We start from the raw sequence: 24,022 nt of genomic DNA on the forward strand, positions 1-24,022 counted from the left end.
TCCGCGGCATGTGGGATCTTCCCGGACTGGGGCACAAACCCGTGTCCCCTGCATCGGCAGGCGGACTCTCAACCACTGCGCCACCATGGAAGCCCAGAACCTATATTCTTAATTTACTTATTTATTTTTGGCTGCGTTGGGTCTTCGTTGCTGCGTGCGGGCTTTCTCTAGTTGCAGAGAGCGGGGCCTACTCTTCGTTGTGGTACACGGGCTTCTCATTGCGGTGGCTTCTCTTGTTGTGGAGCACGGGCTCTATGTGCGCAGGCTTCACTAGTTGTGGCTCGCGGGCTGTAGAGCGCAGGCTCAGTAGTTGTGGTGCACGGGCTTAGTTGCTCCGTGGCATGTGGGATCTTCCTGGACCAGGGATCTGAACCTGTGTCTCCTGCATTGGCAGGCGGATTCTTAACCACTGTGCCACCAGGGAAGTCCAGAACCTATATTCTTTAGTCACTGGAAAGAGGGAATAATGGGAATTATGGGCTACAGGGTCTTTTTCTTCTGTTTAAATTGTTAAAATGAGGAAATTAGCAGGATACAAGAATGAGGAAATAATGCGATTTGAGAAAAAAAGTATTTGTGAGGAAAAACAAAATGTAAGGCAGTAGTCAGGGAGGGCACAGGATGAAGGGAGTTTATCTTAAAAATCACAGAGAAAGAGAAATGGGAGAAAGGGAGGGAGGGAGCGAGACAGACATGTTTAAATGATGATAGAAGCAAGTAAGAAAAATTTAGGGTAACAAAGTGAGATAGGGCACATAGTGGAAAGAAGAGGTTTAAGCATGGCAAAGTGAAGATCAAACGCTATTCTGAAAATGTTAGGCTTGAAGTGAAAAAATATGTAAGTCAAGATAGCTAATACAAAATTGCATAAAGGGAAGAAAGAGGCTAAAAATACAAGATTTTGACATCTATAAACAGGGAGATAGAACAGTCTATGTCTATGTATAGAAAATTATTCCATGAATATTTTACTTACCTGATCTAGGTTTGAAAGACTGTCTGGATCTTGACTGAGAGTTTGGTACTGGCCCCGGAGCCTGTCACCTGCTGCGATTCTCCTGAACTTCTTGAGATCCACCACGTATAAGGCACTACAAGAAATGAAGACTCCTTGAGAGCCTACATTGTTTACATATATTTCCTTTCCTCCAGTGATTGTCTACAGTGTTGGTATTAACTTTAGATATCCCTGGGTCTAATAATAATGAATCCTTTCATAATTTGCTCCTGATGTCTAATACTGTTTCCAAGGAGTTTGAAGTTTGATATGATGCTGTTAGGATCCACATCCTCTTAAGGTCACCTTAAGTTTTTCCAAGATCTCCTGAAACTCATGGGTCTACAAAACAGTAACAGCTTTGAAGACAATCTTCATTTTGTTATGTGACAAACCAAGTTTAAATCTTCTATAGTAGTTAGGAACATACAGCTGAGCCATATTACTTGGGTTTAACTCCGGGCTCAGCTATGTACTAGCAGCATAAGCCTGGACAAGGTACACAAATGCTGTATGCCTCGGTTTCCACATCTATAAAATAGAGATGATAGCAATATCTCAAAAGGTCGTCATAGAGATTTTATGAGTTAATATATGTAAAGTCTTATAACAGTGACTGGCATGTAATAAGCACTATATAATGGGTTGCCATTATTGTATAGTTTCCAAGAAAACTGAGTATTGTAATTCAACAAGTTATTTATTCACTCAAAGGTAAGAGTATGACTTTTCTTACCTGATATGGTATTTCCTTCTTAAAAGATGTGATGCCCAGTATCCCGTTTTCCAGAAACGATATCCATCCATTTCCGTGCGGCTATCACAGAAGGGAGTATACCCATAAGGAGCGCCATCCAGATCAAAATCTCGAAGTTCTTTTAGGTCATGTCTCACAATCTAAATAATTAGAATAGTTTCTCTGATGAAGACTATAAAATAATAGAAGCCCCTTTAATATGAATCTCAAATCATCATCACCTTGTTGTAGAAAGACAGAGAACTGAGTTTTCCCCACAGTTCTGTCATGTAGCACGAGTTTACCAAATTTCTATTTTTTCCTTTTGCCCTTACAGATTAAAAGAAGCCTAAAATTTACATACCTAGTCTGTATGACAGTGGTCTTACTCATGAATAAGAATAGCTTGTTACATCATTTTTAATCAAGGTATTTTTTAATATTCTTTTTAAAATTAAAGTACAGTTGATATACACCTGTAGTATATGTTACAGATGTACAATATAGTGACTCACAATTTTAAAGGTTATACTCCATTCATAGCTATTATAAAATATTGGCTATATTCCTCGTGTTGTACAGTATATCCTTGTAGCTTATTTTATACCTCATAGTTTGTATCTCTTAATCTCCTACCCCTATCTTGCCCCTCCCTCCTTCCCTCTCCCCAGTAGTAACCACTAGCTTGTTCTCTAAGAGTCTGCCTCTTTTTTGTTTTATTCACTAGTTTGTTGTATTTTTTAGATGCCACATACAAGTGAAATCATACAGTATTTCTTTCTCTGTCTGACTTATTTCACTTAGCATAATGCCCTCCAAATCCATCCATGTTGCTCCAAACGGCAACATTTTATTCTTTTTTTTTTTAAATTCTTTTATTTTTTAGGCTGAGTAGTATTCCATTATATATATCCACACACCCGCCACATCTTCTTTATCCATTCATCTGCAGATGGACACTTAGGTTGCTTCCATATCTTGGTAACTGTAAATAACGCTGCTATGAACACTGGGGTGCATGTATCTTTTTGAATTAGTGTTTTTGTTTCTTTCGGATATATACCCAGGACTGGAATTGCTGGGTCATATGCTAGTTCTATTTTTAGTTTTTTGAGGAACCTCCCTACTGTTTTCCACAGTGGCTGCATCAATTTACACTCCCACCAACAATGCTGGAGGGCTCCCTTTCCTCCACATCCCTGTCAACATTTGTTATTTGTGTTTTTTGGTGATGGCCATTCTGAGAGGTGTGAGGTGATATCTCACTGTGGTTTTGATTTGTGATCAAGGTATTTTGAACAAAATATATTTTGGTAAGGAATTAAATATACAAGTACATAGCTCTTAATTTCTCAAGGTATAGATTAATAATTCAAAATGATTTTTATGATATATCTCCATTACTATATATTGGCAAATATTAGTTTGAATCATAAAGAAAAATCTCTTAATTATTCTCAGTGGCTTCAATGACATAATGTTAGTATGTTTCATTTTTTAATAGACTCTAGCCTGCTGGAAGAATATTATTGTATATATTGGGGGAAAACAGGAGAAATAAATTTTATGTTAGACAGTATGTTTGGAAATGCTTACTTCATTACACTTTTGCCTATTTTCTTAGTTTTTAATTATAATGATTCATATTTATCAATTTGAAAAATAATACAAAAATAATAGAATTTAGACTACAAGTAAATTATAAAGTAGGATTTAAAAATACACTTTTGGTCCTAAATAAAAATACTAACTTGTACATTTGATTTATGTAATATTTATATTTACATATTATTGTTCTTAGGAATTCTGTGTATTTTTAAAAATTTTTAAGAGAAATTCTGTGTATTTTAAAAATATTTTTTACCATTAGTGATTACAAAGGCATGCAAAGAGAAAAGGGGAAAAGTCATAAAAACTTCTGGATATATAAATTTTGAAAGCTGAGGACCATAATTTTTTCTGGCCAAATTCAGGACTCTTTTCTTTAAGTGGCAGAATGATGGGATTTGCTTATTGGCTAATTGCCAAAGAATGTGGCTGAAGGTGGAAAAATGAGAGGAGAGTGTGTGTAATTGCTAACTTTTCCAGCAAGAAGAAATAGTTCACTTTAAACAAATTTCAGCTCATATCCATAGGAACTCACATAGCTACTTTTATTATGACTAATATAAGTATTTCTTTTATTTTTAATTACCAAAAAAAACCCCCAAAACAAAGAACTACTACTTCAGAGGAAAAAACTGCCACGTCCTAAGGAATAAATGGTACTTCTGGCAACACCTTTGATTTTCCCCTGGAATGCTGACTTTTTTTAATAAAAAGATACTTCGCTTATATGTCAAAATTATGTCTTATTTTACATAGCGTGGCAGCAAAGACAGTAATAAGCAGCAGCAACATAAATTGCATTCCTATACTCAGAAGTGTAAAAAAGTTTTAAGTTCTCTTAAAAACAATAGTTAATCTTATTACCTGGTCAGCATCAACAAAAATGATTTTGTCCACTGCAAGAGGAAAAAGGACATCAAGGAAAAGAATCTTATAACCCCAAATAATCCTTTGTTTTTCTGTCTGTTGATGAAGCCACCGGGGCCACCTATACTGGACTAGTTCATATTGGAATCCATACTCCTCAGCCATGTGAGGGATCACCTCCTAAAACACACACACAAATCAAAGACTATGTTCAAGGGACAGAAAGCAGTTTTTGTTTTGGAGAAAAAATTAACATTTTAAAAGTTAGAGTTTACAAGTTGTTAGAAATGAATCGGTAAAATGTCTAAACAGTACTTCTACAACTTACACCTATTAATCAGAAATATGACAATGCTGACAAACATAAAGATGTAAGTATACATAAAACTTTGTAGTTTAAAGGCATTAAAAATAGGTACACTAGCAGGCTTATTAAATAAGATAATTGTTCCTCTACTTTTACTACTAATGTTTGACCTGAGAAAACTTGATGATAGAAAGGAAAGCCTCTGGATCATGGAACACCTGTGCATCAAACACTTTATGCACATGTCAACATGCTGGTTGGTTAGAGAGATAGGAAGATGAAAAGGGTGTACAAAAAACACAAAATGAGTAGTAAATTGATAAATTATATTCTCTATATGACTTTCATGTTTGAGATTTATGACTATTTAATTCAAGGATTAAAAATACAAGGTAGTTATAGTGGCATGAATATTTGATATTTGATTGAGTGTCTTATAGGCTTAGAGTATCTTATTCTGTTTAAAACAGAGCAGTTAATTAAATATGTACACTGTTAGCTAAGTTTGGTTCAAGAGCCCAAATATTGAGAGGGTTGATGGTAAAGGAGTGGGTAAAGATGGGTTAGCAAATGTAGAATTTGCATTCATCTCCTCAATTCTCACTTGTAGCTAGTTGCTGGTTATATGCTTAGTTTAATTTTCTCCCTGCTCTTGTAAGAACGATGTAGATTTAAATTACGTTTCTTACTGTAAGCATTGGTTTTATCTGTGAGTTGCAAAATGTTGAAATTATGGCTAGAACAGTTACTGAGAGACACTGCTTTCATTTCAAACTTAAAAAAAAAACTAGGATAAATTAGAAAAACTTTTTTTTATTCAACGAATATGTATTAAAATATGTTCACTGAGCATGCACTATGTGCCAGGCACTATTCTAGGCCCTAGGGATACAGTAATGAAACAAAACAGACACAAATCATGGCTCTCATGAGGCTTACATTTTAGATAAAATAAATGAAATTAGTAAGTTATCTATAGAAGATAGTGCTATGGAGAAAAATAAAAGCGGAAGGGAAATAAAATGAAGATCAGAAGGGACTGTCATTTTACATAGCGTAGTCAGGAAAGGATTATTCCCCAAATAGGTATAATTCAGCGAAAATCTGAAGGAAGAAAGGAGGTATGCTTTTAAAATTGAAGGGAAAGGATCTAGGGTACTAGCAATTTCTGTTTGCATATCTGGCTGCTGGTTACACAGGTGTTTTAAATTTGTAAAAATTCATCAAAGTTGCACATTTACCGTTTGTACACGTTATATTTCCCTGAAAAAAATATAAAAGGTAAAAATTTCGAGCAAAAAGAACAAATTACAAAGAAGGAAAAGATTATTTCAGATATGGTATCACTTTTGGCCATGCAGCAGAACAAGACTGTTTTCCGCACATAGCACTGTGTTTCTAGTGAATGATATAATTTCCTGTTAAGAGAATCTTTACATTTTACTATCTCAGTATACACAGAGTTAAATCCCCCGATGCAGTGTTGCATCACATGTTAAAAGTTTAGTAACAAACTAGTAAGACTTCTTGCCTATATTTATGGGTTCCTTCCCAGTTTACAAGTAAGTACAGGAGGCGGCACTCTTGGTGGTGGTGGGGAGGGTAGAGGAGCTGTTTCATAAGGGTTAAGCACCTGGGCTTTGAGGTCGGAACACTTGGGCTCAAATCTCAGCTACTAATTAGCTATTTGATCTAAGGTCTGTGCCATAAGAGACAAATCTTGCTCAAAGAATGGTTGGGCCCTTTGCCCTTGGCTCCTGGGAAGTAAATGCTAACCCTGGAATATCCTGCCTGATGAGAATGTCTGTATTTATCTGGGGACCTAGGGCCACGCCAGATAGTCTGTGCTAACAATGTGATTTATGATGGAGACCTTGGGCCACAAGATATCAGCTCAAGCTCTGGAGCGGCTAGATGCTAAGGTCAGTCATGGTGGCCGTCAGGTGGGTCTATGTACCCAACTCCCAATAAAAACTCTGGACAGCAGGTCTGAGTGGGCTTCCCTAATTGGCAACACTCCATGTGTACCGTCACAGTTTTACTGGGAGGTATAAGCTCTGTCCACATGACTCCACTGGGAAAGGACAACTGGAAACTCGGTCTGGTGTCCCCTGGATTCTGCCCTATGCATCTCTTTGCTTTTCTGATTTTAATCTGTATCCTTTTGCTGTAATCAACTGTAATTGTGAGTAAATTGCTTTTCTGAGTTCTGTGTGTCCTTCTAGTGGGTTTCTGAACTTAAGAGTGGTCCTGGATACCTCCCAACTGTGCAGACCAGTTATGCAACTTCTGAGTCGTGGTTTTCTGGGAATAGGACTTTATGAGGAGCAACAGAATAATGTAGGTAAAGTACTTAGCAATGTGCCTGGCAACACCAAGGAATAAAAGCATGGTTGCCTGTTTTTATTTCTGCTTTCACAACTGGTTTTGGTCTAGAAAGAGAACTTCTCTGAACTGCTGTTGAAGGAGACCCTAACTTGCCTGGAATCTGATTAATAGGAAGAAACGGGGTACACTCTGTAGCAAGAGTGTAGGGCTGAGTAAAGGGTAACAGATGTTGGCCGTCAAAAAAACTTCTAAATACAAAATGCTGGAGACACTACCTATAGTGCCCACATTACCACACCAACCGATGCACCGCACGTGACACCAGAGCCCCACTCTTCTTGGTCCTAGCAGACTATTCTCTGTGGTACATTTTTCATATTTTCTACTGTTCCTGCCTTTCTTTGTCAAAATATGACAGAATCTAATTCTTTTAATTAACAATCTGTACATATTTTTCATTGCCAACTTTTATTTACTTATTGTTATGAAAACCCACTAATCCTGATTTTGAGTTTACTTAAACATAAACCATCTCCTGCTGTGTTTTTAATCACTTCTTTAAATAAAAGCTGCAAAGAAATTTTCTTAAGCTAGATTAAAAAATACTGAATACCAAGGTTTTAAATTGATTACATATAGTTATTTGAGTAAATATACATTTCAGAAGACTCATTCTGAAAAGAGAAATGTTATGTGAACTTACAATGATATAAGGAATTTACTTCTGAAATATTAACTACTCTTAAAAAAATTAATGTACTTACTTTAAATGTTGGTGAGAGATAATTTTTAAGAAACCAGAACTTCACTGGTGTTTTGGTGTTCCGTAAAACAGAAAGCATCATAATTCTGCATAAAACAACAATAAACTCAATAAATTAACATTAATAGGGATTCATCTTACTTCTCTTAAGGCTTTTAAATATTTAAAAATATTAATTGGTAGTTTTCACTATGAATTATGGAGAAATAGTGACGTATCTTCAAATATTATGGCTGCTCAGCAAGTATGTAACGTATAAGAATATATGTATATATATACATATATTGTATACACATATGTGTATATATATATATATATATATATATATATATACACACACCTGGTATAGACTAAATTGATTGCTTTTTGTTTGTTCCAGCTGACAAGAGAAAGAAGCTAGTCTGAAACAGTCTTGTTTAGTTAAACTAGCGTCTAATCTTGGCTCTGTTACTGTGTCATTAATAGCAGGTATGTAAACCTTGAAGGGCTGAACAACATGTCTATTTTGATAAAGTCACTGGACAGGCCACTTGTTTTGCTATCCTAGACCTCTGATTGGAGAAGATACAGATGTATTTAAAGTACATCTTAAAATATCAACACATATTCAAATATTTTTGAGGCGTTCTCTGTGATCCTTCTATAGAAGCAGTTAAAAAAATAGCCCTTTGTAGTTTATAAATATTGCTTTCCTCCTCTCAGATTCCTCCCCCTTTTTAAAAAACACGGTATTTCTTCACCAGGAAAGGAAAATTTACTGTATATTCTTTTTTTCCCTCACACATCTTACTACAAAATATGTCCATTTTCTAACCTAAAAGAATAACAATATTTCAAATCAAACACATGGAATTTCACTGTATTTAGAAAATATACTTCCCTCATAATTTTAGGTAAAAAAAAAAAAAAAGCAAGGTGCAAAAGCACTATGTACTTTGTTACTATTTGGGTAAAAGGGAGTTAAAAAAAGAAAAAATACATATTTGGGCTTGTCTATACATATATTTGGCAGGCTATGAAAATAATAACATTGGTTTCCTGTGGGAAAGGGAACTGGGTATCAAGGAAACAGAGGTGGGAGATTTTTTTTTTCCACTGTAATTTCTTTTATTTTTTTTAAACTTTAAAAATTCTTTTTGGACGATGTAAATGTATTACTTTTCAAAACATTAAATAAAAAAAATATACCTACCTTAAAAAGCGTTCATATAAATGGCCAGAAGCAACTGAAAAAATGTTTAGAACGTCTGTTTCCTTATTGTCTTTTTTATGCAGCCTCCTTGCGAAACTTTGAATGAAAAAGAAGTGACTGTCATTTTCTTAATACACATCTGCAAACATTACATACCTAAATAAAATATTAAATTTGATAAGAAATAAAAATAGGAAGGCTTTTCAAAATGAATGGTTATTACATTGTAAACAAGTATTTATCCTAAAAATTATGAATTATTTAAACATGTGACAATGTAACTTGAAGTTTTATGATTTTTAAAAATTGGACAACACAGAATGCAATTATATTTTCTCTAGGTTAATGAGATAATAACTTTGAATCTTTGTGAGTTACAAAAGTTGTTTTAAGAGCAGAGAATGAACTGTGGCATGCCATGGCTATATGCAACATACTGAGGCTTTAGAAAGGGCAATCGTGAGGGAAGAAACAGAACGTGCAAGTGTTAACAGTGGCACACCAGAACTTCTGTCTGTGCTAACAGGGGAGGCCCTTGAGTGCTGTGGATGTGGCTTCCCAGGATAAGATGCTATAAGAGGCGCCCGTAGTTTAGAGCTCCTCTGGCCAGGGATAGCCTCCCCACAGGCTGCAGGGACCTCTGTGCCTTGGGCATGTCTCCAAGAGGGATAAGACAGCACTGGGGAGCCACGTCCATTCACGATGTGGTTTACATCGCCACAGCTTCATCTGGGCCCAGCTGTCACTCTCACCACTTTCTGGACCCAGACCAGCCTTTGATATGCCCCACCTCATATATAAAAGTGACTGAATCTTATTTGGGGTATTCATAATGTATCGCTTCTTCTTTTTCCTATTTAAAATTTTTACTTAATTAGAAATCTCATTTTTATAGGCACAGATATTTAAAATGACTGATTTCAGAAAACTAAACAATTCACAATTGACATGGAATATATTTTGCCAAATAAGAATTGTTATGGCAGATGTATTCTTGAAATGTTTTCTCATTGTAATCCCCCAAATAAGAAAAATACACAGGTGATTCAGGAAGGAAAAGAAAAAATCACTTGAAGTTAGGATTAAAACTAAGATAAAAAAGTGAAAACACCGTACCATACACTTATGTATCTGGAGGAGTTACCATCCCCCAAACTTACCTTCTCTCTTTCTAACAAAGCAGCATTTTGTTTTGGTATCCTTGCTGTGTAATAAGTGGCTAAGCCATAGTTTAACAGTTATCTTTACTCCTTCTTGTCTCTACCTTCTGGTTATAATGGAAGCTCATGAACAGATACTCTTTAAAATGCCCAGATTCTGTTACATTGTCCCCTGTCAAACAAATCTGCTCTGAAGTCCTCTCAAAGTAGTGAGTTCGAGCCTTTCTTGATCAGTAACCAGTTCAATGCACATACGGGGACAGTAACACGATTCTTCCTATCAAACAAGGAGTCAACTACAGAAAAAGAGGCCTAAACTGGGCAAAATCCAAAATGACAGGAGTGCTTCTGATTAGTGTAACAAAATCTGCTGAGGTTGTTGAAGCTATTTGGCCTGAAGTTTCTATTCCTTATCTTTGATAAAAATGATCAATAGTTCTCTATCATAATTCAAATTAAATTCAAATCTCTAAAATGGACTTTCAGAGTTGTCTACAACGTGGATCTACAGCAGCCCACTACTGTGTTTGCCCACCTAACGCCCTTTACACTTCTAGTCACAGTAACTTGGTATTGTGGGCAGGTGGGTGGGTGAGTAGCTATTCCTCCTCTAATTTCATTCTACAAGGTTTAGGCAGGATGGGCCTTCTTGCTGGCTCTAGAGGTAGCCACACGACCCAAGCTTAGTCAGTAAGTCACACGGATCAGTTCAGTCTGGTATACAAGGCAACAGCTGGGCCAATGAGTCAGACTTGGAACTTGTGCTGGTAACTATCTGGAAAGAGGCAATTTCTTCCCATGGGAGACAGATGGCAAGCTCCTTATTGTAAAAGTTTGTCTGAAAATGAAGGAAGCACAGATAATAGAACTAGGCGTTGGAGAAAGAGTTTCTGGACTACATCACCTGAATGCCCAAAGTCAGTTCTACTCCTGGACTCTTTAGATATGTAAGCCAAAATATTCCTTTTTTCATTAACTAATATAGGTCCCAACCTAACTTAAAGATTCCCCCTTATATTCAATATCCCAGCTAACCTGGGCTACTTCCTGTTCCTTGAGAAACATACCCAATCTTTTTGACTTCACGTAACCAGGTACCTTCACTCTGTCTCCTGTCCATCCTTCAGAACGTATCTTAGCCACACACTCCTCCAGAGTCTTTTCTGAGGTTCCTCCTAACTGGATATAGACTTTCTCTCCCCTGGTTTGAACAGCCCTTTATGTTCAGTTGTCTTATAGCTCCAGTTTCCTGTCTTACATCAGTAACATTTATGTATTTGTCTTATCCTTTCTAGAGAAGACCTGTGCTTGACTTAAATGTTTACCATCTGCAGGGCTTCCACAAACTAGACTCCTGATGGATCTATAGTTAAAATATTCATTAGTAATCACCTTTTAATGGAATCCCACACTCCTTCTTTTTCATCTTTATCAGAAAGGATATCTTCCTGAATTCTGTCTGGCTTTTTCTGTACCTAGATAGCATGGTAAAGAAAAACTTTAGAATTTTGTAAACTTAAATATTATGCTGCATGGTTAGAAACATATGGACAAGGTGACCCTTGTAAATCGAAGATAGTTGTAGTAAATGAAGCCAAGAAAGATCTTAGTATATTATAGACACAATCTGATTTCAACTGTCAGTTCAGCCTCGTTTGTAGTGGCTACCTCCATACTGCTAAAAAATGTGCTTATACTTGTATTTACTGAATTGTCAACTGTGGATGTTATCTACTGTATATCTGATTCATAGAGTTTAGGCATTATTCATTCTTTGTAACAAAAGATGAGCAGCTTACTTATATCACCCTTCCCTTCCCCTCTGTCTGGAGGTTTTGGTAATACTATCTTTATCATTAGTTCTTCTACTTAGTATTTTTCTAACTTTAAATAATGCTTAAATCTGTATTTTTTATTCCAACAAATTCAAGTTTCTCTTGCATGGCCTGTTATAAGGATACTAATATCTCTACCTTTTCCTCTACCTCCCAACTTACATTAGCTAAAACTTTACTTTAGCATTTTAAGTATGGATTATATTTACATTTAGCTTGGTAAACATAACTGTATCTTTTGCACTATGCTATGTTTATTCTACAACTTGAAAATGAGTAAAAAGTGCTTATTGTGACACTGTAAATACAACACACTGAAGAGTTGAAAGGCTACTACAATTACATTTCCTCCACAGTTATAACGATGTGACCACCACGCCCTCCTAGGAGACTCCTCCTGGTTCACATGGATTCTGTCTTCTCACATTTCACCAATACAGAAGTATATTTTTCTTGGAATTTTATTGTATTTATTTTTTCTTGTGGTGAGATATACTTCTTCTTTACCATATACCTAATATTTTCGAGTTTATTATTCTTGTTACTTAACTGTCTGGAATTCCTGTCTTCTTGAAGACATTTTTCTTGGGGCTTAACAATTAACTGCCTCTTTCAAGCTTTCTTTGCATTGGTTTTCACATTGATTTCACCATTTCTTAAAATACCTATTTTCCTCTTTCTTATGCTTCATCTTCATTGTGCTGGCAAACACCTTCAAGAAGGGGAGTGAAAGATAATTTTTCTAAATCTTCACCCTTCAGAGAATATTTGCCTAAAGAATCCTAGATTCAAAGTAATTTTCCTCAAAACACTGAAATCTTTGTTTTGTTGTCTTGAAAATGAAACATCTGACGCTAGTGTTAGTGTCATTCTATTGCAGTGACCTGCCTTTTCTCCTTGGTAGTTTTTAGGATCTTGTGTGGGCCATTTTTCACTCATTTGTGGACCCCTTGACATGAACGTGTTTATATTTCTCTATCTGTGGGATACTTTCCTTCCTCCATTTTCTGTTCTTCCTTCCTGGAATTCCTATTAGTGGGCTACTGGAGTTCATGGGCTGAACCTTTATCTTGCTTATCTTTTCTCCTCCCTTTTTCTTGTCTTTTTGTGTAATTTTGAGAGATGGAAGGTGAGCAGATCAAACTGTTACTGAAAAACAACTGAAGCACCTAGGTAAGGTTAGGCTGTAGAACGTTTGCTTCAGGTAAGGCATGATTATCACCCTCAAAGATCTGGTGGCTTTGGTGAAAGAGTCAGACCTCCTCTATACCAGGGACCAACAGGTAAAATTAGAGTCAATACAGAGAGTGAAAAAAAAACAGCTCAAGAAAAAGAAAACAATAATTTTTCAATGATCAAAATTCCTCAAAGATAAGACATCCCCAGTCTCCCAGCAGAAATAATATTTTTCTCTCCTGTTTGTAGGGCTAGGATAAAACTAGCTGGGGGCTTCCCTGGTGGCGCAGTGGTTGCGCGTCCGCCTGCCGATGCAGGGGAACCGGGTTCGCGCCCCGGTCTGGGAAGATCCCACATGCCACGGAGCGGCTGGGCCCGTGAGCCATGGCCGCTGGGCCTGCACGTCCGGAGCCTGTGCTCCGCAACGGGAGAGGCCACAACAGTGAGAGGCCCGCATACCGCAAAAACAAAAAACAAAAAACAAAAAACAAAAAAAAAAAACCCAACTAGCTGGAATGCTGGTCTTAAAAGGCTTGGGGTGAGTTAGTAACTTAAGTAGCTGGTCTGAGTTTGTGGGGTTTTTCATCTGGAATGGCCAGAAGGAAATGTACCAAGGACAGAGTATAAGTTTCTCTTCCTGAGAAAGGAAGCCAAAGTCAGTAAAGGAAAAACAGTATCAAAGATGAATATAAACATGTATAACTGATCACAGGATAAAGAGCAGAGGTGATAAGAAACAGGTTATGATGTAGGATGCAAGGTAAATTTTGATGATTTGGTAGTTTAGAATCTATGCAGTATGTAAGGTGAGAGTTCTGGTAGCCTACCATTATTAGATCATAGAGATTCTGGCAAAATGGGTGTTTTCTAGTTATCTTTGCATATTAATCTCTACTCTACTGCATTGTAGATGGAGAACATACTCTGTATGAGTTCATTCTGAAATCTGTTGAAACTTGCTTTTCAACTAAATGTAAAGCTAATTTTTATCAATGTCTTCTGTGTCTGAAAGATTGTTCATTTGGTGTTATTGGCTACTGTGTTCTATATACATCTATTAGGTCAAGATTTATAATCACACTGCTCAAATCTCCGTCTCTAATGAGTTTTTGGTCTGCCTGTTATATCAAGTACTGAGAGACGTATGTTAAAAATATCCCAGTATTATAGAGAATTGCCAGTTTCTCTTGGTAATTCTATTTCTGCCTTATATACACATATAAAGTAACCTTCTTTATCTTTAACAATGTTGTCTTAATATCTCTTATATTAGTATAGCCATACAAGCTTTGTTTAGGTTAGTATTGGCCTAGTATACTTTTGCCACACTTTTATTTTCATCTTTACCCTGAAACTGTATTGTTATATATTAGGTGTTCCTTCTTGCAAACATAGAGTTGGGAATTTTTTTAAAAATCCAGTCTGACAATCTTAGTCTTTGGACTGGAACATGTAGTCCATTTACATTTAATGTAATTAGGTTAAATTCTAACTTACTATTTTGTGCTTCTTCAGTGGCGCATGTATTCTGCTTTATTTCTTGTTTCTTAGTCCATTTATATTAATATGCTTCATTCCATTTTCCTCTTCACTATGACATTGTGCCTTGTTTCTATTCTATTCGTGGTTATCTTAGAAATGTAAAGCATTCAGATTTGCCCTAAAGTCTGAAAGTAATCATAATCCTTGTCCTGGTCAATATAAAAACCTTATATGTTATTACACACACCCCTATTTATATAATGCCTTAAATGCTATTGTTGTTTTTTAATTGATTTTTAAGATCCTAAGATATTACTGTTGTTTTATATATTCACTGTTCACAGATTCATCCGCATAGCTGCCATTTTCTTTTCTCTTCATTCTTTTTTCAAACTCACATCTTCCATCTGAGATAATTCTTTTTCTGCCTGAAGTATACCATTTAGAATTTCCTTTAGTGTGAGCATGCTGGTGGCAAATTCAGTTTTTTATTTGTCTGAAAATACCTTATGTTTTTTCTTGAAAAATACTTTTCAGGGTAAATTATACGAGGTTGGCATTCCTTTTTTCTTTCAGTGCTTTTAGATATCATTCATTATCTTCTGGCTTCCATTATTACTGCTGAGAAACCAACTGTCAGGCTAACTATAGTTCTTTGAAGGTAATTTTTCTTTTTTCTTCTGGTTACTCTCAAGATTTCTCTTTGTCTTTTGTTTTCTGCAGTTTTATTAACAAGAGTCTAGGTGTAGATTTCCTTTTCATTATCTTGCTTGGGAATCACTAGACTTCCTGAATACGCAAATTAGTACCTTTCATCACTCATGAAAATTCTCAGCTATTATTGCTTCAAATAATACCTGTACCTCATTCTGTCTTTCATCACCTTCTGGAACTCCATTTAAATGGATTTTATTTTTAAACACTCATAAAGTACTTCATAAAGTGAAATTATCTTATCCTTATAGTAGACCTATAAGGAGGGTTTCATCATTAACTCCTATTATAGATAAGGAAAATGAGATAGAAAGAGGTTAAGTAATCTGTCCAAGGTCACACAGCTAATGAGTGGCAGAGCCATGTTTAAATGCAATCCTGGTATCTTAGATTTCTCACTCTATTCTCTACACCTTTTGTATACTCTCTGCTGTAGTTTCCTCTTTTTTAAGGTCAGTTGCATTTGGGATACGTCTCTTGGTCTATCTTCCAACTCACTAGTTCTCTCTTGAGGCCTGTTAAAGCCACCCACTGAATTCTTTGGTCATTGTATTGCTCAGTTTTAGAAGTTCTACTTTTAAAAAAAAATCAGATATGCACATTTTATAGTTTTTTATTCCCTGCAATTGTTTTCAAGCCTGTCGTTTATTTCTTTAAACACTTTAGGCATAGTTGTTTCAGCGTCTGTGTCAATAATTCTAACATATGGAGTGTTTGTGCATCTGCTCTCTGTTATTTGCCATTTCTGTTGGTTTTCTTTGTTTATTTGGATATAGTAGTCTTATCCCAGAGATATATGGATGTTTCTTTCAGATGCCTGTAAAACCTTATTAATCTGGAGCCATTTTAGTGCAAATTCAAGGCTCAGGGTTCCTTTGATTTCTTAGGTGATACCAATTTGGGCTAAAAGACTGTGTGGTATACTTTACTATGGTTCATCCTTACCCTGAAGCTATAGCCAGCTTATTGCAGAGAGGGCCTTCTAATAGATTAGCCACTTTATGTTGGTCTAGGGTTTTAATTTCTGTCCCCATCACCTTGCAAATTAAATCAAAATGATAGTTCAAGTGTACCAGGATGAACAAATGTTTTAGGGCAACAGCAGCTTTCCTGGGATAAGAGAAGCTTCGGTGCTTGCTTACTTCACTAGGCTCTCATTTTCCCTGTAATTTTGGTTTTGTACTTCCTTATTATCATTATTGCCAGCTCCTCAGTGCTTTTAAAATTTTTAAAAAACATTTCGTCCAGCATTTTTACTGATTTTAAGTAGGTGAGTTTGTCCAAAAGAACTAAACTTGCCATCATTAAAAACTTTTCTGGTTTTTGAAACATCACTTTTTTTTTTTTTCCTGTTGAAAGGGGTAACTTTTCAACCTGCATTCCTGATCTCACCTCTGAAGCCTAATTTATAACATAATTTGGTTACAAATACAGTAGGTACAGTAGACACATCATAACTTAAAAAAAATCATTTCTTCTCTTCTATCTTCAAGCTCTTTGCTTTCTCTTCATGATTTAATCCTCTTCTTCCTTTCATTGCCAGAGTTCCAATATGACATTTTAGGTACTAAAACTGTGAAATCAGTCATAAAATAAAAATTAATTAATTAAGGACAAAAAAATAATTATTAATATTAAGAACAAAGCCTATAAAGAGCTTTGGCCTCACACACTTGTACTTCCAGTATTTTGCTTTTGAAGCTGTTTAACACAACAATGACATCTCCTAGGTCTGGTTGAGAGTCAGTTTCTTCATGCCTAGAAGCAGAAAAAACATGTAAATGTCTATAATCAATTTAAGAAAAGACATACAATTATGATGGTACAAATAACAGAATAAATTCATTTTGCAATAGACCTAAGTATAATATCATTTGTGTATGTGTCATATCTGCTGTTTCTATAGTCAATTAAGATATGCTGCAATACACTACAATTTTCAAAATTATCCAATTTTAACTTAATACAAATTAAGATTGTACAAAAATAACTCACTAAATTTGATATCACCTAGTCACTCAGAAAGCGCAGATTATAGCTTATCTTTATTACTGTATACTAAAATTATCACAAAGTCAGATCTTTCATATATTGTAATGATAATTAAAATATGAAACATTTTCTAGACTTTAAAATAAGTTGTTTATATAGCATAATCAAAGGAAATCTACATCATAAAACTACTTTTCAATATCTACTAGCCATTTTCAAATGCCAAAATTTGAAGTATATCATTAAACTTATGAGACAGAAAATGTGTCTGTCATGTCCATCTGCATCACTTGGATCTATTTTATATTACACATTATGTAGTTCATAGTCTAATTTTCAACACTGCATAAATAAATCAAATAGGACAGCTCTGCTCAAAAAATTTTTGATACTATTTTCACTATGAACTGAAAAATGCTACTGTAAAAAGCATTTACCATAAAACTGAATTGTTTCAAAGAGGGAAAGCAATCAGATGTCAAATTAGTAGATACTTTGCATTCAGTCAGACTTATAACATACGCTTGAAAATTTTTCTAAAATAAAAACCTGGGGATTCTAGGGCTATGCCGACTAACACGTCTCTGACTCTCACTCCCAGTTCCTCAGATGAGGTGCCTAACCTGCAGCAGGAGGCACAGTCCCTGCCAACTAGAAAAAAGAAAGTATTCCAACTTATGTAGTAGAAATGTCAAATCTCTTAAAAACTTGCAAGAGCTTCCAGTCCCAAATGTTGCTCAAGGACATCAGGAACTTTAGCCGTCAGATCCACCATCCACTGAGACCAGAACAGAGGCAGCACAACACTGCAGTTAGGCCCGTACAAGATCTAAAGCAACTTCCTCCATCCCAGATGGCAGAGGTAGTAGCGATGACGATTCTTGTTTTACTTCAGGCACTATTTTAAGCACTTTATAGATATTAACTCATTTAATCCACACACCCATCCTGTGAGGAAGGTACAATAACTATCCTAGATCCAAACTAAGCCCAGGTAGTCTGGCTCTTCACGACTGCACTATTACACCTTTATAAGGAACACTAAGCAACTAAAAATCACTGGAAGCATGAAGACAGTCAGCCATTGAAATGAAGGGAACAAGCCAAGAAGTCAGAGGACATGGGCTTCATTGATAAGGAATTAATACAGGGAAAAAAGAGGAGCATTCAAATAATTTACATTCTCAATAAGAGATGTGAGAGAATATTTCTCAGTAAAAGCCATTTACTTCAAAATGAAAGGATTCATTACACATCAGGAAGTATTACTTTAAAAAAAAGGACGCATACATATTTTTCCTGGAATTCTAAATATAAATATCATTTAATTTTTTGTAAAGGAAAAGTTAATCATACTGCCTCTCATTTCGAATCCAAAACACTGGATGGCAGAATATGATGATGAAGTCTTGTTTCAAGCATTCTGAGGAGAATTATAATCAGTACTATTATCAGTACTTAGAAAATAAGCAAAAGAAAGGCAAAAACATTTTCAGGCCTTTAAAATCAAGAGTATACCCCTAATGTTTCTATAGAAAATAACTGTAGAAATCTGGTGCATATCATGATATGGCAGGCAATATCCATTCCACCTTTTAGCATATACTACAGAGGTTAGAAAGCTAAAAACTCTTTTTTGTTTGTAGATTCTTTTACAGCTATGGTTCTGGTTAATAACTAGATTCTACTACACAGATACATGTGCATGGGATTTGGAATTTACAAGTAAGGGAGGGTCAATGCAGTGATGCCTGTTTTCTTTGGGCAAGCAACGTCATGGAGACATAGAGGTTGTCTATGCCAGTGTTCCAGTGTGCAAACTCAGCTTTCTGGGGACTGAGAGGGAGTTGACATGTTGGTGGAGCAGCTTCATGCTTTCTCACTCTTCTGATCATGGGAGAGGTAGCAGTTCTTTCCGGTTGGTGAGTTCCTTGGCTGGTCCTGGGAGCCAGATCTCCTGGAGAGCTAGCTCCTCCAATACTTCCTAGTCCAGTCAAGAATCCATTTCCCGGGCTTCCCTGGTGGCGCAGTGGTTGCGCGTCCGCCTGCCGATGCAGGGGAACCGGGTTCGCGCCCCGGTCTGGGAGGATCCCACATGCCGCGGAGCGGCTGGGCCCGTGAGCCATGGCCAGTGAGCCTGCGCGTCCGGAGCCTGTGCTCCGTAACGGGAGAGGCCGCAACAGAGGGAGGCCCGCATACCACAAAAAAAAAAAACCAAAAAAAACAAAAAAAAAGAATCCATTTCCCTGTGTTAACTCCGTCTCTGATATGGAAAGTCAGCCACCCAAACAAAAAATGAATGTGAAAGATGAAAGAAACATATAAAACCTATGATCAATAGTGAATTTGGTCAAGCTTATATTTAACTAACGGCAATGTGATGGTAAAGAACTAAACGTTTGGGGGGTGGGGTACTAAAAAAGATGCTAAAATGCTTCAACTGAGGCACTTGAAAGGAGGAAAGGAGTGTGTGACATGAAGGCTGAAGAGCATCTCTGGAGAAAGCTGTTGCCAGGCTGTGAGTGTGCATCTCTACATGCCCCCTGGGGAAGTGTGGGGAGCATTACCTTCTAATCCTAAACTCAGTAAGGTAGATGCTTTAAGGGGAAAGCACTTTGCAATGCACTTTCCTGAAGTTGCGAGACACAGAGGACTGCATTTGGCTCTTGCCCGGGAAAGTTAAAATGGACCATGGACTGATATTTGAGGACTGACCTATTACCACTCTTACTGCCTTTGAGACTGGCCTGCACTCCTAGACTTTGCTAGGCAAGTGATGTGTAAGTATTTCTCATGGATCAGAAGTAGCCAAGTAGGAGAGATTTGGTTTTGTTATCATGGGGTAGTCATGCATCCTGCCAAAATAGCAACCTGGATACATGAGGAGACCTCAGCAAAAATACGCTGTGGGTATAGCACAGGATGCCCAGAGACGGAGGAAGATGATAGAGAAGCCACCTGGAATAGAGATGCACCAACTGGGACCAGGGAATCCAAAGAGAGTGAGGTGCAGCAATTAGAGACCTTTAAGAGCTCACAGAAGGGTTTCACAAAGAGTGAGCTATAACCACGGCCAGGGTCAGTGGGCAGAGCTCTGAAACCTCTCATGCCTTCTATATAAAGCACAGGAGAAGCAGATCAGTTTCAAAGGTGTAAAACTAAAATTATGTATAACTACTAATTAGGTAATCTGTTTTCCTGAAGATTTCAAGTGAAAAAGACTAGCAAAATAATTTAGCATGTTGAAGGCATATATAAAAATATATATGTATATGTAAATCATCTGCTATTCTCTGTAATTAGGAAAATCTGAGAAGCATTTTGTCTGATTTTAGTAGAGCTACAAAAATTTTCTAGGAGAGAATAATATTATTTTTGAATTCAAGGTAAATAATAGTCAACACAGAGTATGGGTAGATGATTTGCAGTTAAAGATTATAAAAACATGAATAGACATAAAAAGTACATATGTGAGGATTATGCCTAATAAACAAAAAGGTAAATTTAAAAATATCAAATTATTTAGTCATGGTTTTAAAATCTGAACTTAGAAACTCATGTCAATATTACTTTAGCTTAGCTTTTCAGCATATTTCAAGAATACTTTGCTTAAATATAAATGTAATATCAATTAGAATAAATCATAAATTCGGATAAACAGAATTTCCATTTTTGTCATATTTCATATTGACCTGTTTTTCATTACTGAAACTTTAATTTCAAAAAAATCAAAGAGTAGCATCATTTATGTTTTTTCCACTCTGGCTATCTAGTAACATATTAATCATATTTGGAGTTAAGTAAATTATGACTGAGAGAAATTTATGATATTATCATTTATAAGGAACATAAACAAATTTGAAATTCCTTCCATCACCAAGAGTTGGCTAACTGTGAATGAGAAAAATTAGTTTTGCACTAATTTGTTAGTGGTACTTAAATATAAAATCAGGGGCTATTTTCTCCCTAAACCATCCATTTATAGGCTGTGTGTAATAACAAATAATGGTAAAGAAGATAAAATAGAACCTAATATAGTAACTGTTTTATATAATATATACTATGCATATTATATATAATACATATTGCATATATATTATACAATATACATATACAATATACAATAATATATGTAATTGTAAAGAAGAAAGAAAGAGTAAGTGAGGAGGAAATGGACATTTACTCAGGACATGAGACACTAATCTCATGTAGTCCTTACCAAGACCCCACAAGATAGGTAGGATTATCCCCTCTTGTTATGAGGAAATAAAGACTTCAGAAACTTCTGCAAACTCATACAGAGAGTTGGTGGCAGAGAAGGAATTTGAATCACAGTTTACCTAATTGTTTGCAAAAAACAACAGTGAAACAATAGTGGCAGATTTAGAAACACAGAGTTCTTGGCAGTACAGTTTGCAAAGACCAAAGAAGATGGTCCTTTGAAACCATGATTTTTATAGGAAGAGTCAATATAAAAGTAACAGTGCATTTTGCTTATTTTCTGTACCACCACAGCACTCTTCTGTAGCACTTAAAACGTTTTACTGTCATTCATTTCCTTAACTGTCTTTCCTACTGGGATGAATTGTGGAAGGGTAGGAACTGTGTTTTATTGACCTGTTTATCTCCAACACTTTGCCTGCTTACCTGCCCCTTCCCCACCCCACCTGCCCTCCATCTCCAAGCAACAAGTGATCTGACTTCCATCACCATAGTTTGTCTTAATTACCTACTATTTTACAACTTATAAAAGGAATCATACAGTATAGACTCTTTTTTCTTTTGCCTCACTTCTTTTACTCGGCATTAATTATTTTGAGAGTCATCTATGTCACTGCATGTATCAATAGCTAATTCCTTTATATTGCTGGGTAGTATTCCATTGGATAGATATACCACATTTTGATAATTCCTTCACTTGTTAGCATTTGGGTTCTTTCCAGTGTCTCACAATTACAAATAAAGCTGTTATAAACATTAATGAACAAGTCTTTGTATGAACATATATGTCCTTTTATGTTGGGTAAATACCTATGAGTGAAATGCCTGGATCATATGGTAAGTGTGTATTTAAATTTTTATGGACCTGCTGAACTGTACCAAAGTGGCTGTACTAGTCTACATTCCTAATGATAGTGTATGACAGTTCCTGTTGCTCCATATTTTCATCAGCACTTGTTAGTGTCAGTCTTTTTAATGTTACACATTCTAATAGATGTGTGGCAGTATCTCACTTTGGTTTTAATGTGCATTTTCCTTATAATTAACGATGTTGAACATCTTTTTTACGTGCTTATTTGACATCCACGTATCTTCTTTGGTGAAGAGTCTGCTCAAGTTTTTTGCACATTTTTTATCAAGTTTTCTTATTGTTGAATTTTGATAGTTCTTTATATATGTTATATGTAATTCTTTGTTGAATAATGCTTTGCAAATATTTTCTCCACCTGTGTCTTGTCATTTTGTTTTCTTTTACAGTCATTATATATTCCTTTAGTGTGAATTTCACATGTTTGTGACAGAAATGATATTTAATGAAGTGCTTTCTTAGATTCTGCTCAATACATCATAATATATGATATGTGTATTATACTACCTTTCTAAAATTTGGAAAATGCTATATTCTAAGACACATATGGCCCTAAGAGTTTTAGATGAGAGATCTGTACCTCCACCCTCTTCCTGGAATGTTCTGGCTATCGCATGACTAGCTGTAAGTTCCTGTAATTCTTCAAAACTCTCTTGAGGTATTATCTCATTTCTAATGTCAATACTGACTTCCCCCTACCCTTCACCCTATCACAGAATTAAGCATTCCCCATGCTCCCTGACTTCAGACTATACTACAAAGTTACAGTAATCAAAACAGTATGGTACTAGCACAAAAACAGACACATAGATCAACCAGAGACTCCAGAAATAAACCCACACACTTATGGTCACTTAATCTATAACAAGGGTGGCAAAAGTATACAACGAAGAAAAGACAGTCTCTTCAATAAGTGGTGCTGGGAAAACTGCACAGCCACTTGTAAAGGAATGAAATTAGAACATTCTCTAATACCATATATAAAAATAACCTCAAAATGGATTAAAGACCTAAATGTAAGGCCAGATATTATAAAACTCCTAGAAGAAAACAGGCAGAACACTCTTTGACATAAATTGCAGCAGTAATTTTTGGATCTGTCTGCTAAAGCAAAGCAAACAAATGCAAAAATAAACAAATGGGACCTAATTAAACTTAAAAGCTTTTGAACAGCAAAGGAAACCATCAACAAATCCAAGACCACCTACTGAATGGGAGAAAACATTTGCAAATGATATGACCAATAAGGGGTTAATATCCGACATATATAAACAGCTCATACAACTCAGCATCAAATAAACAAACAACCCAATTAAAAAATGGGCAGAGGAACTGAATAGACATTTCCTAAGGAGGAAATGCAGATGGCCAACAGGCACATGAAAAGATGCTCAACAATGCTTGTCACCAGGGAAATGCAAATCAAAACCACAACCAGATATCACCTCTCACCTGTCAGAATGGCTATCATCATAAAGAACACAAATAACAAATGTTGGCAAGGATGTGGAGAAAAAGGAACACTCCTACACTGTTGGGGGGAAAGTAAATTGGTGCAGCCAACTGTGGAAAACAGTATGGAGGTTTCTCAAAAACCTAAAAATAGAATTACCATATGATCCAGCAATTCCAGTCCTGGCACCCCAGTGTTCACAGCAGCATTATTTATAATTGCCAAGACATGGAAGCAACCTGAGCGTCCATCAACAGATGAATGGATAAAGAAGCTGTGGTGTGTGTGTGTGTGTGTGTGTGTGTGTGTGTGTGTGTGTGTAT

General features: G+C 36.0%; 1 protein-coding gene across 2 annotated transcripts in view; it reads right to left on the reverse strand.

The window, feature by feature from the left end:
* Positions 1–24,022, reverse strand: part of UGGT2 (UDP-glucose glycoprotein glucosyltransferase 2) — a 167,372-nt gene that overhangs the window by 17,704 nt on the left and 125,646 nt on the right. The window contains exons 30-36 of one of the 2 annotated variants that reach the window (XM_007106999.4): positions 16,839–16,923; positions 11,351–11,433; positions 8,799–8,894; positions 7,608–7,692; positions 4,206–4,388; positions 1,734–1,894; positions 977–1,091 (exon numbers count right to left, since the gene is read on the reverse strand). In XM_007106999.4, coding sequence (XP_007107061.1) covers positions 977–1,091; positions 1,734–1,894; positions 4,206–4,388; positions 7,608–7,692; positions 8,799–8,894; positions 11,351–11,433; positions 16,839–16,923 — 808 coding nt within the window. The remainder of the gene's footprint in view (positions 1–976; positions 1,092–1,733; positions 1,895–4,205; positions 4,389–7,607; positions 7,693–8,798; positions 8,895–11,350; positions 11,434–16,838; positions 16,924–24,022) is intronic. The other variant, XM_055089472.1, reaches the window with a different exon arrangement.

This window comes from Physeter macrocephalus, chromosome 13 (assembly GCF_002837175.3).
Source record: "Physeter macrocephalus isolate SW-GA chromosome 13, ASM283717v5, whole genome shotgun sequence".
NCBI classification, from domain to species: Eukaryota; Metazoa; Chordata; class Mammalia; order Artiodactyla; family Physeteridae; genus Physeter; species Physeter macrocephalus.